We start from the raw sequence: 19,720 nt of genomic DNA, 5'->3' as shown, positions 1-19,720 counted from the left end.
AACAATACCTGTGCATCAAGCTAAATRACTTTCTGTGTAGGTCACAGTGTACTTAAGTGTTGTTTCCTTCTCTGCATTTTAATGTTTTCACTGTAGCCTTGTTACATAATCCGTGTGTCATTGAAAAAAATGCAGATTCTTGTTCTTTAAAAAGAAAATGAAGATGTGGAAACTGGACAGAAYTGAATACGATTTTGCTTTTCAGGTTTATCAAGCTTTCCCCTGTAAGGGTTGTGTAGGTCCTAGATATAGTCAGAGTGATTTTATTTTTCTCTTTATGAGTAACTCAGAGTAGCAGAGACAGTGAGGAGCCTAGATGTAAAGGGATAGCTCACACCATCTAGATGAGAAGTAATGTGAGCTCTCTGTCCACCTCTGTGAGTACACAATGCAAGATGCTCATCAGCTCAGCTGACCTGCACTTCGGTGTGATCCTATTGCAGGTTGTGGGAACTGCAGTTTTTAGGTGTTGGGTTTGTGAATGGGGCATGCCTGAGAGCATCAGATTTGCTTATGGCTTGCTATGGCCAGACTTGCTGTGACTTGGAGTTCATTTTATATAATCTGTTGTGATCTCTATGTTTCTAATTAACCRTATGCTCTGTAATCTCGAGAGGAGATGCACAAGTGAGCTGAAGTATTTTTTTCATTACCCTGTTTAGGTGTCTGAATTACAGTCTATTAATAGTAAAAAACCTTGTACTTTAAATTGGCATTGGGCTTTGTTCTGGATATTACGTGCTAGGGAAAGTTTTTATAATGTTAATTTTTGTAATGTTTAACGTTGTGTAATGTTAGCTTTTATAATATCAAAATGGCATTGTGATTTTCACTGAAGCCTTCTTGTGTTTTTTGCCAAGAAAAGAAGCAAATACACTTCTGATTTTGCCATCAGACAAGTGGCTGCTTCAAGCCTTTTGCTCTAGATGTGGCATATGCTGCTTGAATGAGTCACTCTTTGGTGCAGTCTGACATAGATGCTGAAAGTAAACTTTCCAAAAGATAGCATGTAATTGTTAAAAAATATCTTTGCCTTTATCAAAGGGAATGTAAATACAGCTATTTGATTATTGTTCTCAAATTACAAAACCAAACTGTATCTCATGTTTGTTTATACAGATGTAGATAAGTACAGTGGCTCTGTTTGGGTCAGCTGTACCCTGTTGAGTATGTGGTTTGCAATTGAGTAGGATAAGTGCAAGACTAGAGACTTGAGGTAATTTTTTTTCTGTGGTAAAAACCCATTTCTGAAACTGTTTTTATTTTTTTACCTCTGCTGTAGTCATCAGCAACTGACTTCATTATGCTTGGCTTATAGATCCAGTTGCTAAAACCTCTATATCTTATTGTTAAGTCATGTAAAAAGAGTCTCAATAATAATATGCTTTTGCTTTTTGGGGTGTTTTTGTTAATAGTCCTTACCTGTTGAAGGACAGATTAAGCATTTAACACTCTGCTGCCAMAACTGACAAACAGGAAATTTCAAACCTCTTTATCTGTGTTTTTCCCAGGCATTCTGTGGGTGATACCAAAGTTCCATTTTGTCTCCAGTCCTGCGTAAAGCCTTTGAAATACGCGATTGCTGTCAATGATCTTGGCACAGAGTATGTGCACAGATATGTTGGTAAAGAGCCTAGTGGATTAAGGTTCAACAAATTGTTCCTGAATGAAGATGGTAAGAGATACATTATACTTAACAATGCAAAGACTGGGTTTTAGAAAATTATGAGGCAAGCCTACACAATTTTTTCAGTCTTCTCATTGTACTGTGTCCTTGAAAGTCTTATTACTAGATAGTGTCCCAGAATATTTTGCCATCAGCAAGGTAGGCTTAATCTTTTTCAGTCACTTTTGCCTAATTTAGAATGCTAGTAAAAGATGTTTTATTGCTTCTGTTCTATTTGCTAGTTGCTGAGCTCTAGGAAAACCCAAAGAGTTTTAGTAAAGCAAGTATTTGAAATTTCTGTTTATTTAGTTGAGTTGGTAACAAGTGCTTCTTAATCATGGCTTCTGTAAAATGGTGGTGAAAGAATCTAAGGTGTTAAATTGATTTTAAAAAACATATCACTTCTCAGCCTTCTGAGAAGCAGGTGCTGGTGCCAAAGGCCAGCACTGACTAGTTTCCAGAAGGCAAAATCTTCCCACAGATTATTCAAATGGAATTTGGCTCAAAACAATGTTTTTTTATTTTTTTCTCTGTGGCAGGAGTGTTTTAGCAAGATTTTTTCATATAGCACTTACCTAGATTATTTCTTTTTCCTATTATATTCTCAAGCATGGAAATGTTATTTTAAAAAACTTTGTGGCAAAAATCTGAGAAAGATGACTCATGTAGCCTTAGAGGAAATACTGGATGTTATCTCTAAAACACAAATGTTTCTTCTAGTGGATCTGTCTCAGTGAAAGAACAGACAATGTTTCCGTTGCCATGGTATTGCAATTAATATTTAATTACCAGCATAARGCTTGGATGACATTTTTGTCAAGGACTGTATTGAATTCTGACTTAAATATCTATATTATTAAAATATTAATGATATRTAATTRAATTTAATGAATTTATARATAYATKCAAGTAATTTATAKAAAATKGTTTAATTTATTTATACATTAAAAWGATCTTTCCATACTTTAAAMATCTCTTGACAATGTATTTCTTCTGTTTTATTATGTTAGTAAATGATGATGAAATACCAACATRTGAATATATTGCCAAGGAGGGATTAAGCATTTTGTCAAGCTTTGCTCTTGTTTTTGCTTTCCTAGTTTTTCCAAATAGTGTCAAAACAGTGTGAAGATGACTAGKCTTTCATATCCTACAAAAGCTTTGCTATAAAAAAAGCTTTAGTACAAAAAAAAGCTTTGATGATGCTGAAAATTGCCCATTAATTCCTTTGAACTAATACAGATTTTGTGTATTTTCTTTTTTTAATAACGTGATAGAAAGTGTAGTAATTATTTTCTTCTTTTTATTGCTACTTTTAAAATTGTATTATTGGAGAGGATGAATKTTTGCATTACTGTTACAGAGTGTTTAGAAGGCAAGAGTGTTTGCCTTCTAATAATATGCATATTATGTTACGCATAAGAGAATTTGGACTATTAAAATTTTGACCAGTGAACATGAAATTAATAGAGAAAACTAATTCACCTGATAGAAAATTTCATTTTTAAATATGTGCTTCTGTGGCTGGTAGACATGAGAAAAAACTGCTGTAATTCACCTGGATGGCCTCTTATACAGTCCTTAAGAAAAGACTAAAACAGAAAGTAGAAGTCTAATAAATAGGAACATTTCAGTTATAGTGAGAGAAAGGGAGGTTGGATTTCTCCAGGTGAAGGAAGAGAGGGAAGAAGAGATTACACCTTGCTTGTAGATTTAAACCACTGTCTGAACTTTAGATATGCAAAATTTTTGTCAGTTCGAACATCTATAAACACTTGGAAGACCAGATTTCAAAATTTTAAAAAGTACACAGATACTAAATCTATTTGCTTTCTAAATAATCAGATGTAGTTGAATTTCATGGTTGTAATCCAGTTTATATGAAGTGACACACAGGTATTTGAAAACTGTTTAGATGTGCATCTGAAGCTCTTTTTTTCTATTCTTACTATATTGAAGATCCCTAAAACAGGATGTTCTTCCATTTCATTGAATCTCTTTCCAGATTCAAGCTGGAAAGAATGAAGAATATTTTCAGACAATGTCAAATTTTAGCTAAAAATGCCAACTTACAACAAAAGGCTGTTGCTATGTTTTCAGTATGATCTGTGCTGTGAAATGGAAATTTGGAAACTTCTACAACCTTATGAATATTCAATTTTAAAACTTGTCTGAAAGGAAATACATCGCCCGTCCAACAATTCCGATTTCTGGAGAAATAAAGCAATCCCYGATGTTAATTAAAAAAAGATTATTCTAGTTGATTGAATAAAATGTGTCTGAAACAGGCATTACCAGGAATAATTTTCCTGGCTATCGTTCTTATGCAGCTACAGGCTTTTTCATGTCTATTGAGTTCATGATGCAACAAGTGTAACAATAACTGTATATATGAATAGTTAGTATCTGTTATACATACATACAACCTTCTCTTGGTGATAATTATTTGTAGAATTAGTCCAGTAATATAATCATTTGTAGAACTTAGTCCAGTAATAAAGATTGCATTGTAATCAAATGAGGGTTGCCAGGAAATTGTTTATTTTGCTTGTATTTCATTAAGGATAGAGCATGAACTTACTCAGAGGTATAATGAGATAATACAGCAATACCTGTGATTTGCAGAGAAGCTGTGTAAAAGATTTTACTTTTTTACCAGTCTGAGCAGATTGCTGCCTTTATTATTTGATTATAGGAGGTGTGTGTGTTKGGTTTTGGTAATGTGTGTCAGTTAGGTTTGCACAGTTTGATACCTCTTCCTAAAGATTAAGGGATGAATTTGTTCACCCCTGGCAAACTTGCAATTACAGTATCAGTCTTCATGCTTAGTTGTTGTACAGTGTGGAATCCCTTTGCTAATGGCACCCACTGGGAGGCAAATCAGTAGTGGCTGCTGCTTTAGAAATAGATCTGTGTACGTATTTCTTGAAAAATTAAAGTAGTGTCAGAACCTATACATCCCCCAGAAGTGAAAAATTACCTTGGAATAGAACTATTATTGATGAGAATGGAAGATGTCACTCCTATGAAATCTGCAGAAATCGTTCAGAATGTAAGTTTTTATTTAGGCACCYGAGCCTTAAAAAGAACCAGTACAGCTTAAGCTGGGGGAGAGGTTCTTCATTGTTGAATGGAATATTTCGRTTGGAAGTGACATACAACCATCTGTCTATTAAAGGCATTGWCCAARTGCCTCTTAAAGACAGACAGGCTTGGGGCATGGACTACCTCTAGGGAGCTTGTAGCTGTTTTGGCAAGATAGAAAGTTTCCTGTCTATTAGAGATACYTGTGTAAGGGCAGTGTTTGGGTGGTATTACCTGGTACCATGGAGATAAAGGTATAAACTGCTTACCTGGTACCTGGATACCCTGACAGGGTTTGTTCTGCTTAGAAGAGGCAGCAGTGGGTTAATGGCAGGTGTCCTGCTCAGCTCTGTGATGTGCTGGAGTTGGCAGCAGCAGGAAAGATCCTCAGAGGACAGTGGTTATTAGTGTGTGGTGAGCCAGGCTGTTGTGCTTTCCCTTAGCTGGTAAGGCTGCCACGGTGATGTTCTTGCTGACTTGTCATGACAGGAGCAACAGGAATGCATGAATGTGCATTCAGGAAGGTCCATGTTTTGTTTTTTTATCAGAGGGTTCCTCCCTTCTTCGTATGTGGGCAGCACATGGAGATGCATTAGTTGTAAAGTGGCCAGAACAAGTACAGGCAGCTTGAGATGTTAGTCAGTGGGAGACAGGAATCTTCAGAGTAGTGGAGAATGTAACCAAGAATGTCTTGACTTTGAAAGTAAGTGGTGACAAGTTGAAAGGAATGAGAAGCAGTAGCATTTCTGASGGTATATTTTGTGTGTGGGCATACCATATTGATAATCTTTTGAGTTGCTGAATGCTAAATAAACATTCCACGTCATTTTTGTTCAAACATACAGATGATGTGGAATTTGGTATTTTTTCTTTGTACTCTGGCAGATTGAAACTACAGAGATGTTCAGAAGAATCAAGAGCAAAATATTTGTAAAAATATTTTTAGAATGTGCTGTGTATGATAAAGTCATGAGTGTGTTTATGGGCTGGAGTGATATGTCTGATGTTGGTGAGAGGAAGTTGTAAAGAAGAGAATCATAGCTAGAGCGAGAAATGAGGGTGACAGTGTGCTCTGATCTTGCATGAGAGCAGTGTTGTCTTGGGYTGTGTGTCTGGAGTTGGGATCTCCAGCTCAAGAACAGTGAAAAGCTGGGCACAGGGCTGCCAGGGTGCTGTGCAGTCCAGGGCACCTGTAACTCCCAAGGAGCAGTTGGAAGGGGGGTCTAGGGGCTCCCCTGGAAGCCTCTTAAAATTCTTGAAGAGCACTTGCCAGCATGAAGAGTTCTGTAACTCTTCTTGGTAGTGGCAGCTGGTACAAGAACCAGTGGCCTCATGCTGTGGCTTGGGWCTTGCATCTTGGACATTAGGGTAAATTTGTCCTCTGGGATGGACAGGACTGCTGGAGAGGTAGAAGATTTGCATGTTTGATGGTTTTCAAGACTCAGTTAATGTAATCTTGGCAAAAGCCTTGAATTGAGTGGGAGGGTGGARGAGATGACCTCCATCCACATATCCYTTCTGRCCCACAGGCTGTGATACTGTGAGTGRTCATTTGACTTCTGTTCAGGTTTGTGGTCTCTGAGGAGCTATAGAAATGCTATGTTTTCTTTTTCAGTATCTGGATTTAATCAAAAGTCAAATACATTTGACCCTCATTGCTTGCATTAGTAGATAACAGGGCATTTGATATAGGTGGRTCTTAATTAAGTACAATCAAATGTAATCAAAACAATTTCTGAGCCTGTTTCAAAGAGATAAGGAATGGCAGTAACAATCTTAAAATGATATCTACACAGTAAATTTGTATTTTAGGGGAGCTTCACTTTTTGGGAAGGTATTTGCCTTATTTTYCCACTAATAGAATAGTTTGATTTATTTGAAAGTTACTTTTAATGTTGACTTTCTGAAAAATACTGATAAAACTCGATGATTGGTTTCTGAAGATTAATTGATAGTCATTGGTGACCAAGTGCCATTGACCATGACCAGTGCAATTTTTGTGGGAAAATGTTTGTTTGAGTATATAKGCAGATATCAGACTCATCTCTAAAACCCCAGTCATTTCAGGTAGAGTGCACGTTTGTTTATCATACATAAAAATATTGAACACTTTTTGTGTGGTTTTTAAATTAGTATTTTTTTTTTAATTTGGAGATAAAGAAGCAGCAAATAAAGAATTCAAACCTGTCATGATAATGATGTATTGAGAATTGGTTGAGGTTTTCAGATACTAGAATGCTCAGAAGTCAACATCCTAGTCAAAAGGCTCAGCAAAAATGTTATGTAAAAAAAGGATAACTTGTGGAAGGTAGATGTTGTATTTGGGAAAAGTGAGGTGGCTACTAAGGAGAGGATTTTTTAGGAAAATAAGGTAAAAAAGAAGGTGGTTCATTCAACAGTCAAGAATGCCTTGGGAACACMAAGATACTGTGAATAAGGACATGAATGGTAAAAAGGAAAATACAAGTGTAGCAGGTCTGTGCAAGTCAGCTATGAAGTAAATTAAATTGTAGTGAGGAAATTGATATTTGCATTTCAGAAGCTGCCAGTAGAAACCTCTGGTTCTTAAAAAGGATCAGGATTTTGTATTCATTTACAGCAATAAGGAAAATTAAGAGCCGGATTCTAATTTTTTTTTTAAGGACCTGTTTAAACCCTTCTAAAATCACCGAAACTTGGAAACTTGGGGGGAAAATTGCAAAGTCCTGTAGGGGGTGTTTCACTTCCAAATGTTGCTTTGATCAAATATTGGAACACTGAAGAGGATTCATAATTTTCAAGAAAAGAAATTATACCAAACCAAATAATTTACTGGATTGTTAWGTAGTATAAGGCTGAGTGTGTTTTAAGCTGTGAAATACTTTGCTCAACATTATAAAAAAAGATGTATAGTATTGGACTACAGTATTTTTTAAAGGTTTAGGGTTATATAATTGCTATTCTCTAACAGTAGTTTTAAATTATACATGAATTTAGAATAATTTTTCACTAAAGAACTTGACTGGTTTTGTTTGACAAACATGCCTTGGAATATATTTGTAATTGGAAACTTTATTTCACAGACAGGCCTCATAACCCTATGGTGAATGCTGGAGCAATTGTGATCACATCTTTAATCAAGGTAAAAAGTTAATTTTTAGTTTCTCTCTGAGTATTTTAGTAGAATGTAGAAAAMGTGTCTTGTACAGATTATAAATTGGTTTTGATTTTTGTCTGCAATATCTGATGGCATTTTACTATTGGCAGGTAGASAAGCTCTGATCTTTTGGAAATGGTAACTTGCAAATAAATGCAGTGTTAGACTAGCAGTTTTTAACAAGTATCAGTGCATCTGAAAGGCTCTTTATCCTTGATGGTATTATTTTGGTTCTTTCTTTAGCTGCAGAACACTTGATATTCTCTTGAAATAAGTCTCCTTGTTAACAATAAGCCTCCTACTTGTTAATTGCTAAGGAAGTATATTGCTCAGGAATATACTTTATAGCACAATGTTTCTGAGTGTCTAGTGCTCTCATAGAGCACACAGTTGCAAGAGTATTTCTTGCTGTGTAGAAACTATTGAAGATACTATAATTTGTAGTGGAGCAATGCTGCTGTATCTGAATGTCAGATGAATTTGAATTTTGTCAAATGTTGAATWTGTGTGCTATTAACATACTGCACTACTAAATTATGTTTAGCTTTTGTGGTCCACAGTTGCTGTTGGGATGTAAATGTACTTTCAAAAATAAGTGTTTGAAACCAGTTATTCATTTTGCTGAGCACACTGGGGCTGAAAAATTGCTTAACATCTTTAGTCTATGATCTTGAGATGTTTCTGTATGTTACTTTCTCTGTAGAACAGCTCTATAAATGTCTTGAAGTTGTTAATGGTTAAACTCCATGTAATGTTAATGCTTGCCACATACTTRGCTTGTATTTTCTGCTGGCATTGGTAGCCATAGGTACATAGAATAAGTTTTCTTTTCAATGGTACGTCTGTAGATTTATGAGGAACATGTTAGTCCCTTGGAGTTTTTAAGTAGTAAACGTCATGCTTCAGAGGTACTTCAGAGGTCTAAAAGTCTTGTTACAACCTGTTTCTTGGTTACACTTCAAAGTCCATTAGCTACAATGTGTTTCCTACCTCCTATTTCCAAAACATTTATTTTAAAATTACTTAGATCATGWTTTTCTGTTATTTTATATTTAAAGAAGGTGTAAGAACTCCTGCTTAAAGACATTTATCTTTGATAGCTGTAGGTGAAAGAAAATGGCCTTAAGTATGACAGGTAAATTTATTCMCATTTAATGTTTTTTAAAGGTTGACTGAGCATTGAAATTCACTTGGATAATAGTGAATTTTAAAATCTGACTTAACACATTTGTCTGAAATGTCAAAATGTTATTTCAACTACAACATGCCCTACTGATCATAAGGCAAAGCAAAAGCATGTGCCTCTTGCAGAAGGCACGTAGTTCTCGATAAATGGTGTACTTCTGAATAGATAACATGGATTTGTTAATTGCATGCAATTGTGGTATTTGTTAGAAGGATGGGAGATTGGTTTTGCTGGGTGGCTTTTTAAAAACTTTCATTTGGGTTTTTTCTGTAATGTTCTTATAAAGAGTATTGTATTGCACTAATGTTTCTGCATGTGGTAACTGCACGTCTAGTGGACGCATATCTTACTTATCACACCATTATTTGTTTTCTGTGTGAGTAAAATGTAGATTATTTTCTGTACTGCTTTCACTAAGATATCATTTATCATTTGAATAACTAACCAAGCTAAACTTATTCTGAAGAAAATAACACAGAGGGTCACAGGTACAAAATTACTTATTAGCTGTATTTTTTGTGAAGTAACTCCTTTACAATCYGCAACTTAATATAATTCCTGCTAAYCAGTGAATTAAGTAATTCACATTTGTATTTGATCTAATATCAAATTTACCTTTTTGCTGAAGAAGTTGGCTTCATTAACTCATGTTTTGCCCTCAATTCTTCTGCATTCATTCTTTTTATTTAAGGTGTTGCTTACATGCCTTGAAWACAGCGTCTGGCTCTTAAAGTCCCAAGAAAATTTGAATTCACCATGAATGGCAGATTTATCTAATGATAGYATGTTAATGGCTAGGGAGAGATTGTAGCTGTATATCATGATTAAGAATKATTTTATCTCCTTTGAGATTCATGATCCCTTCCTGAGAAATGGGTCTAAGAGGTCTTTCAGAGTTCCCATACATCSTACTGAGTTTAGCAGCTGTTAGTATATGTYATCTTGCACACAGCTGTCCTTAGAGCCTGACTCAGATTATGATTACTTGTGGATGAGAGATGATGCTTGGAGTAATCTGTCATCTGTAACATGTAWTATGTTAATATTTTAGAGGAATAAAAGGACTCCTAGCATCACACACCCAGTTCTGACTGCTGTTAGAATTTGGTGTTCCCACCTTGGAACAGAGCAAGGGATTTAAACTGTAATGTTAYATTGTCCTTTAAGTCCATAATAATAAATAATTAGGGGTATGTGTATGTTAAGTTGCACATTTGTTTGAGTTTCGTAGGCATGGCTGTATCATTCTCCTGCCAGCTTAAGTGATTCTCTGACTGCACTGTGTTTGGGACTATGATGTATTTACATTTTGGTGTCTTAACCCCTGGCTCTGTTCTAATTGCACTTGCATTACACTCCATGGACTGTTCCAGCATTTTAAAGCATGTAACTACAATGAAATGCATTAGCAAAAGGATATCCTGCAGGTCACTTTTAAAGAAATAACATCTAAAAAAAACCCTAAGGTCTTTTTCCCTTTTYAGTAATTGTACAGCCATTTGCCTATATTACTAGTTATATAAATGACATAGTTACAACAATTTTCAGAGAATTTTTTATCAAAAGAAAATTGTAGTGGCAATTACAGGAGTTTGTGGAAAAGTGGTATTAGATTCAACAGAAAAATTTCCCATGTTTAAGGAAATACAGGTGCTCAAAAGAAGATGATTCAACTGCTCTACAGATGTAGTACAGATTCAGTGCAGCTTTCTGTACATCCCATTGGTTGGGAAGAATATTTATTGCCTGTAGTGYGGGGATTTTGCTGCTTTGATCTGTTATGTTTTTTTAAACCTTAAACTCAGTTCTCAAAACCTGTCAACTCCAGGAGTATCAGTGGTTGTGTCAGGGATTTCYCACTTCCACGTTACCTTTAGTGACTGTCATGTTAGAGGTGCAGATGAGATGAAGAGGAAAGGTTCAGAGAGAAATATGTGGAAGAAAACAGATGGCTGTGGATGGAATCACCAGAGGACAAGGGATTAATCTTAAGTAATTTTTATTGTATGCTTTAACATACCATCTGTAGATAAATGTTTACTTTATCTAACAGCAAAAGTTCAGGCAAATACAGCATCTTTGAATACTTTAAGTGCTGACAGCCACATACATGACCTGAGACAGTGTGGACTTAAATGCTTGCTGAAGGGAGATGTTTTGTGCCTTGAATTAATGTGGGAAGCATTTAGACATGTTGGGAATAGCAAATTTCGTAGTTCTTGCAAAAAATTTGGTGCAAGAGAAAATGAAAATGCTGATAACCGCTGACCGTAAAAAAACCTTAATTCAGTGGAAGCTTTTTTTTGTATAACATATGGAGGTGTTTGTGATATATTTAAGAGCTTTCTAAACATGCTGTTAAATCACAAAATAAATGAGGCAAAGAGTGGTAGAAAAAACCTGCCTAGTTGTGCCAAGGGTCTGTTCGCTGTCAGGATTCATTTATTAGGAAACCTATGCAGTKACAGTTTAATACTTCTGGGGTGGAAGATGCAAGGTTTGCTGGGTTTATCAGACAATATAGCTACAAGAAATAGTATTGATTTAGCTTAATTAGACTATGCTGTCACTACAGTTACCTTTCCTAGGAGACTGATGTGTAAATGTACCTACAAATCACTTTACAACTTGCGTTAGTGTTGTGATCTTCTCTGCCAGATACTTGTCTTTACTTTGGTGACATTACTTAAGTTATTAATTTTCTTGTGGTAACTAATTTGGGATAGAATTTACATCCATGTTTCTCTCCACGTGCTTTTCATTAYAACTCAAGTGTACTGGATGTTGTATGACAGAATATGTAGTGAAATGACATATTCAATGGTCACATATGCACAGAAGTGAAGGACACAAAGTCTTCCATGTATTTGAAATTTGGATTGTGTTGGCCTAGGTCAAGTACTGTCTGTCACAGTGTACTCTCAAGTATTTCAGAGCTGAAAATGGTGCACTAAACTGCTAAGACATCAGTTCTCACAGAACAGGACCAGCTTAACAAATAAAATATAGAAAGTGTGTAAGTACAAAAAGTTAAGATGAAGACATTGGTAGTGAAAAACGCAGAAATGTAAAAAAAATTAGTTTTCTTGCACTCTGACATAGTATGAACAATCCTTTGTTTCTGATATTTTCAGCACAGTAAAGTGTTAGAATATAAATTTGGCTTTAAATAGCCCAGAAATTAATTTTTAAATTATCTTCTGTTATTAGAAGATTATAAACTTCTCATGATCCAGGTGTTTTAGTTAGCTTTGCTTAGATTCAAAATTAAGAAATTACTTTAGCAAGTGACACCTGGTAAGATAAGAGCTTATATGGTCTGATCACAGAAACAGTGTTGATTAATGGAAAGTGGCTAATATTAACTACTTTTCTAATAAATATTGCCCAATTTTGTTGTTGCAAGCTCTGGTAAGTATCTATGGGTCTCTTTCCTATTTAGTTATGCAGCCTTTGCAACTGTTTATGTTTTTTAGTAGAAATAAAAGTAATACAGTAGAAGTACCACGTTTAAAAAAGAAGGGAAGATCACTAAAACCTGACACAGTCAAAAAATTCAAATTTATGGTTGACAGCTGTAGTGTCCATTGGGGTTTTAASTGTTTATGAAATTGTATTGAGCTGTCTTCTGCAAGTTTGAATTTTCTGATTATCAAACTGCTTCAGTCTTAACATTGCAAATTTAATTTTGTATTCATTTAGAAGTGTTTTCTCATATGTATATACACACAAGCATGTATCAGTGTGTATATGAACATATGTTCCAGTAAATGTACAACRTGTTTGTGGAGTTAGTGCATGGAATGTTTTCTTTGATATTCTAGAYGGGTTGAATTGCATCTGAACATGAAAAATGCTTTTTATGAAATATTGTAATGGTGCCCCCAAGCTCATAGGTTTATACAGTCAAGCTAAAAATAAGAAACACTTGTGAAAGAACAGAAGTTTTCTTGTCTCTTATATTTGTTTATATTGTTATGGAAAACCTGCTCACTACTCTGAATGTTAGGACTTTGTATTTGCAATTGAATTTTAATCATAGAATRTGTGTTGCCACTGTGTCTCTTCAGCTTTTTAGGAGGAGCAGGATACCTCTGTCAGCTGCTGAAAGAGGGGAACTAATCTCTTGGGGTTTTTAGTCATCATGTGTATGGAAGGAGAGTTTCCTATCTCAGTAACAGGTTGTAGTAAATCCCTACTGAGGTCTTGATCATGTGATGGCTTAAGCAAATAGTTCAGGTGTGTGAGCAGTCTGATTTCAGTAACGATACTTTTGTGTGTGATATGAAATACCTCTACAAGTGCGTGSAACATCAAGGACTAAAACAGCTTTGTCTGGCTTAGTATGCAGAAGATTTTCTTCCTAAAATACAAGTTTAATTGTGAACTTTGGAAAGGAGCCTTTTTTATAAAAGGTTGATGTGTACAACATTTGCATTGAGTCTTTTGCCCACCAATTTTATGTGCTGCTGGTAAAGCCGTGTTTTTTGTTGTAGGGAATATTTTTTTTCAACTGGGCAGAACAAAAAAATGGAGTATTATGTATTTATATTTTTGCAGAAAGCATGATCCCTTTCTCCCTCCTTTTTTTAACAAAAGAACCTGTTTCAATTTATTATACATGTCTAACCATACAATTATCAATGCAGCATCCCATAACTAATGCTGACCCACTTTCCCAGAAAAAGATGTTCATTGTGCATTTGAAAGGTTGAAAAGGTTTTTGTGGTTTAAATGTTGTTACATATTTTACAGCATTAGGATCTATGGAATATTTTGACAACTGCAACAGTTCAATGAAGTTGGTAATTTCTTCTTTTAATTATTTTTCATTGAACAGATTTGGAGTTAAATTTTTAAGATTTGTGTTCTGGTATATTATACAGGAACATTTTGATGAAATGTATCATGCATTTTTTATCTAATTGCAAATTAGCTAGAGATTATTGCCTTTAGGAGTAAGGTTATTAGCCTTTAAACATATGGTAACCACTGGCGTATAATTTTGAGAGAAGTGCGGTGTTCCTTTCACCAGTGATCGTAYGTGTGTGACTGCACCTCCTCCTGTAGATGAGCTGATGCATGGGCTTCCAAGATTATCTGCAACACCCTAATCCACATAGAGAGTGGAAAATGAGACTCGCTTTATGCATTTCTTTAAGAAAAATACTGGTTGATATAAAGCTTCCGTTTTTTCCCCTTTCTTCCCCCTCCCCACACTCAACACAGTGCAAGTAGTGGCTTGGATTGTTTGAGATTTGTTATAGTCTTGTTATTCTAAATAGAGTGTCTTTAATATTAAAATTATGTATTAAAACATCTTCTCCAGATATATTGTTTCCACTTGTGTATGCGATGCCATTGTTTTTTTTAAGCTTCCTCCAAAATTTCTACTTGGCTACTTAAAAAATATTAAAAAACTCACCCCAGTGGACCATGCGCTATTTTTTACCTCCCACTCCTCTTTGAATCTCTTGCCATTTCACAGGATTTTGTGAAAGGTCACCCATCAGAGACCTCTAAAGAATTAATGTATTTAACTGGCAGATACTAAATTTGAGAATGTTAYTAAATGAGGGAGAAAAAAAAATCTTCACAATAACACCCTCATCCTCCCTGAAAAACCAAACCAAGCCTAAGAATTAAGTTTCAATATCATCCTTATTAAGCTTGATTCAGATTTTCCTGWACGTTGTTAGCACAATGATCTGGCCTATGATATGAAATTCTATTTTTCTAGCTGATTACCAATTTTTAATAGGTAGGACATTAATCAGATGTAGCCAAATCATATATTTCGAATAAATTGCAGTTATTTTCATTTTAGTAGGGGGTAACACTTCAAGTCTTCAGTCTAAATCCTTATTATGGGCATTGGCCATGGAAATATTTTAACTTCAATAGCCTGAACCTCCCTATGCTCAGCTCTGTTGGTAACATGAGAATACCTTTGGCTTACTAATCTCTAAAAAGTTAGTGTTTTTACTGTAATTATCCTGTTTGTAGTTACATTTGTAATTTTTTTTGCTTTAGCTACTGTCTTTACTGATGCTAAGCATGTAAAATTGATTAGAGAGCACTTAAAATAAAGCATATCTTTTTCAGTTTAAATTAATTTCCAACATACAGGTGTTTGTTAAGATTCATAGGTTTATTTAAATGATAATTAAAGATTTACTTAACTAACACTTTAATGTTTTCATTAATATATGAAATGATTGTAGTACCTTATTCTTAATTAGCYTCATACCTTAGTTATATGCATTAAAATCCTAATACTGTTAARTGAACTAACTTTGTTCCTTTGTTAACAGTTTTTGTAAATTATTTTTTCTTTTCTTGCAGCAAGGAGCAAATAACGCAGAAAAATTTGACTACGTGAGTTAACCTTTTAACATTTCTTTTTTAACTAAATTCAGTGATAAAAATTTCAAGATAACAAGGGAATTGAAAGTGATATTTTAATAATATCCTACGTTTTGTCTTTGTAGATGTACTTGGTTGTTTAAACATTTAGTGATTTGTATTGCATGTCAAAATGTATTGCAAGATTTAGGATAAGGCTGGGTTGAAATTTCATAMCTTTTTCATGTGTAAAAATACTACTTTCCCTCCTCTTTGTCTCCAACAGGTGATGCAGTTCATGAATAAAATGGCTGGTAATGAGTATGTTGGATTCAGTAATGCTACGTAAGTATTTTTTTATTKAGTGAGGTTAGGTGGAAGGTGTTTCAACTGATAACCAGCATATTSAGCTTATGACGAAGTCCAGTTATTTACATTTCAACTGGCATTGGAGGGTCTCTTTGACTTACAATTTACAACTTGACTTGTGCATGTCTTTGACATCAGTGTGGCTAAATTTCACCTAAAAGTGTTGGTTACCTCTTTGAAATGTCATTATTCTGTCTTAGTGCTCTGTTGGTGCTATGGCAATGAGAGCTGTAAGTGCAACTCTTCTCTTCCTGGCATTCATATTAAAAATTAAACTCTGCATGTTGGTGGCTGCAAATGTTTAGAAAGCATAGTTCGTGCAACTTGGACTCATTCTGCTTTTCTGTTTCGCTTATTTAAATTCTTTTCTTAATCAAACAGTTCCCCTCATAAACTCAGGGTATAGCAATCGAAAAGTTGAGAGYTTTTTCAGACAGAATGGGGAAAAATCATGATGATTCCCTATAGCAGAGTTGCTGCCAGTTGGTGCAGAGGTGTTTATCCTGAGCTTTTCTGCAGTAAAGAGTGTGTGCTCCAGAAGGAGCCAGGCAGCTTTTCCTCTTTCAGGTTTCATCCTTAATCATCACAATAAGGAGTGCAGCCACCAGTCCGGTCATTGACCTGCTGTGTGATCCTCAGATTCCTCTGYTTTGGTCAGGGAATGACCCTTTCAGTGTCTCAGTGTGAGATGTTCCATTCCACTCTGGCCTATTTAGAAATGCTTCCAAGATTAGGATCTTGCCCTCCTTTGCCTTATCTCCGAGTCAGCTCATGTTGGTGTAGRTAACCAGTACTGTGTGCATTTGGATGTCAGTGCTGATGCACTCCAACTGGGTGAGCTGGGATGAGCTGCTGYGGCCACTTGTGTCCCATTAGTAGAATATTTGTGTTCAGAAGTGATGTATCCTTTACATGGGATTTAACTGAAATTACATTATACATCTTGAGTTCAGCGATTTTGGGGGCTTTTTGGAATGTTTGTAATGTTGCCTTCTCTTCTTTTTTTCTTTTTCTGCTTTTAGATTCCAGTCTGAAAGAGAGAGTGGAGATAGAAACTTTGCAATTGGCTATTACTTGAAAGAAAAAAAGGTTAATCTCTTTTTTTTTTCTCAAAGTGTGTTTTGAAAATGGTGTGTTGGGTTTTTTTTGTAGTCTGTGAAGACTTTTAATTTATTTCATGTACAGTATTGCATAAATTAATACTGTATATATCTTAATGTTATTCAAGTGCTGTCATTTAAAAAGTGTGATACTTCTGCCACTCAAAACACCTCTAAATACTTTTCTGTATCGTATGATAATTTGTTTTATTTGTTGTAAAACACACAGTCTGTGCTGAACCTCACAAAACTCCTGGATGCATTTTTCAGTTTACTTATTTAATGATGTTGAAAACRATACTGAAAAATATTTTAATACGTAGTTTATTGATATCTCTGCAATGTGTTATTTTAAAATCTGATGTCATTAAATTTTTAAATATTTATATTAAAATATGCCTAATGCTTAGAATGCTGGCAAAAATATACCCTAATTTAAGTCTTTCTAAAAGTGATACTTTAAAAGTGCTAATTTTGCCTAAAGACTCGTTATTTTTCTTCCTCAGTGCTTTCCTGAAGGCACGGATATGGTTGCTATACTAGACTTCTATTTTCAGGTAACTGACTTTAATATTGAGACTTTAATATTGAGACTCAAATAAGGATTACTGTTATAAGCAGTAGAAGCTGATTTGTGCCTAGACATGGAGGCTTTAATGACTTGCAGTTAAATTTGTCAGCTTCTGTTTGACTCTGGAAATGACAGATGTGTGTTTGATGTATCCAGATTTGCTTTTGTTTATTTGATCTACTCAGGTCTCTTTATTGCTAATACAAGCTAGCATTAGTCTTTAAAACACAAGTAGTTAGAAGCTTAAAATGTCTTGTATTACCTCAGTGAGTTTAACAAAACATTTCTYCTTTGGGTTGCTGCTTCGTGTTGTRCTGTGGAGTACTTTAACCTCTGTGTAACTGGAGARTGCATGCTGTGTTGTAGGTTCAAGGGGAGTGGTACAAGGGAAATAATGTGAATATCTCCTCCTTTTGGTTTAAGTCAATGCTTATGAATAAAGGAATCTCTCTATATATATTCTCCCCTCCCCCATTTTTTTTTCTTTTTCACTTTCAGCAAGTTATTTGCAACTGTCACAAAATGAGAACGTGACAAGTCTAAAGTATTTTTCTCAGTAAGGGTTTCCTAATGCTTAAACGWTCGCAACTCAGTCAGCCCTGCAGTGTAGAGTTCAAGTTGTGTTACTGATTCACTTCATCTGGGAGAGTTTGAAAAAAAAAAAAAAGTTCAGTTCTCAAAATCTGGTTTTGACTTGGGAGACTTGCTGTTACTTATGCAAATCATAAGCCATTATTTTCAAAATGCAAATTTTATTCAAGTTTTTTGTGTTGGGATGCACCTGGTCTCTTATCTTTAGATTGGATGAGTGTTTATGAAGTAAAGTATGTGTGATTAGCTGTAGTTGACCTGTTGTTGAGTTAGAAACTAGGGATAATCTATTTGAATTTACTGTGTAAACATGCTTTTAAAATGCTTTGTATCCCACTGCCTGATACACTTCTAAGAGTTATTAATAAGTTAAGAAATGCTAAAGCTAACTTYTCTGGTGTATTTTAATTTGGCCTCATTTTTTGTGCATTCTGATCTCTGATTTAATGACCGTGCGTCATTCTTTCTTTTTTTTCTTTGAAAAATCCCCTTTTCACTCTGTGCTCAGGAAAAGGGTAGCTCATACACGAGCAGCATTTCTGTTTTCTTGTTAGGGTACAATGCCTAACTTCCCAACACTCAGATTCTACTTAGAAGTCTAGTTATTTCTTTTCTTTGGGTTTTCTGTAATGCTCCTTCCTCCCTTTTGTAACTGGGAACTTTCTGAACAGGAATAAACGTATTTGTAAAGTGAGGATGGATTATTCTCAGTTTAGAGAAAGGAGGTACAAACTGAGAACCTAGAAAGAATTTATTTTTTTCAAAGTAGGTGATATTATGTAATACTTCATATGTTTAAAACACAGTTGCCATTTTAGATGCGTCTCTGACAATCTCTTGATTTGCAACTCCAGTTGATTGGACTAGGATGTATTGAGTTTGGCACCCGGAAAATAAGAATTCCAGGTAGTAACTACTCATGCAAACGTGGCTTAGGTAACTTCATGAAGTATCATGTAATGACTGTTTGGCAAAAGCAAGAATACAAGCACTAGTTTGTTTACTTTTTAGAGCAGCATTTCAGCTTCAGGTTGAAACCAACTTATCTTTTGGTTTCTGCAGAAATGAGGCAGCATCAGGTGATGGCATCATATCACATTTCCTGATGTGTCACCAAAGTATGTATAGTCTGTACTGAAGCAGGGATCCTGGGAAAAGCTATGGTGTGGTTGTATCATTACTATATAAAAAATTTAATATGAGAGAGGTGAAATAAGGCTGCATCAGCAGGAAGTGCTGGCATTAAGACTTGCATGTGCTAGAATTTGCAGCTTTAAAATTGTATTCTGATAACATGTGGGATCTTCTAAGGCTTTAAAATGAAAAGAACCCACTGCACAAAACAAACTCAAATTGAAAAAAAAGCAGTCGTTCTGTGGCTTTACCATYTAAACAGATGCAAAATACTGAGATTGTTTTACAGACCTCTTCCTCTCAAAGGAACATAAGGGGGGTGGGGGGAGGAATCCAGCAGAGTCRCTTACCCATAAAAATACTGTCCCCAGCTTTTGAGAGGGCTTGCAAACACTGTCACTGGGATCTTTATAGCAGAAAGATTCAGACTGTATTAATTGATGCTACTAGTGTCATCTGTAACAAATGTTATGCTGCAGGTGATTTTGAGATGTTATTTTAATATTTCCGTATTTTGTTGATCCTGCTGTAGTTGGCC

At 35.1% G+C, this 19,720-nt stretch overlaps 1 protein-coding gene across 1 annotated transcript in view; it reads left to right on the top strand.

Annotated features, from left to right (window-relative positions):
* Positions 1-19,720, top strand: part of GLS (glutaminase) — a 55,167-nt gene that overhangs the window by 9,209 nt on the left and 26,238 nt on the right. Inside the window, exons 6-11 of the mRNA XM_057374095.1 lie at positions 1,512-1,675; positions 7,813-7,871; positions 15,418-15,450; positions 15,704-15,762; positions 16,809-16,875; positions 17,393-17,443. Coding sequence (XP_057230078.1) covers positions 1,512-1,675; positions 7,813-7,871; positions 15,418-15,450; positions 15,704-15,762; positions 16,809-16,875; positions 17,393-17,443 — 433 coding nt within the window. The remainder of the gene's footprint in view (positions 1-1,511; positions 1,676-7,812; positions 7,872-15,417; positions 15,451-15,703; positions 15,763-16,808; positions 16,876-17,392; positions 17,444-19,720) is intronic.

The sequence above is a fragment of the Malurus melanocephalus genome, unplaced genomic scaffold, assembly GCF_030028575.1.
Source record: "Malurus melanocephalus ecotype Western Australia unplaced genomic scaffold, MMel_1.1 scaffold_216, whole genome shotgun sequence".
Lineage (NCBI taxonomy): Eukaryota > Metazoa > Chordata > Aves > Passeriformes > Maluridae > Malurus > Malurus melanocephalus.
Note: the sequence above shows the minus strand (reverse complement) of the source record. Positions and strands in the feature narration are given on the sequence as shown.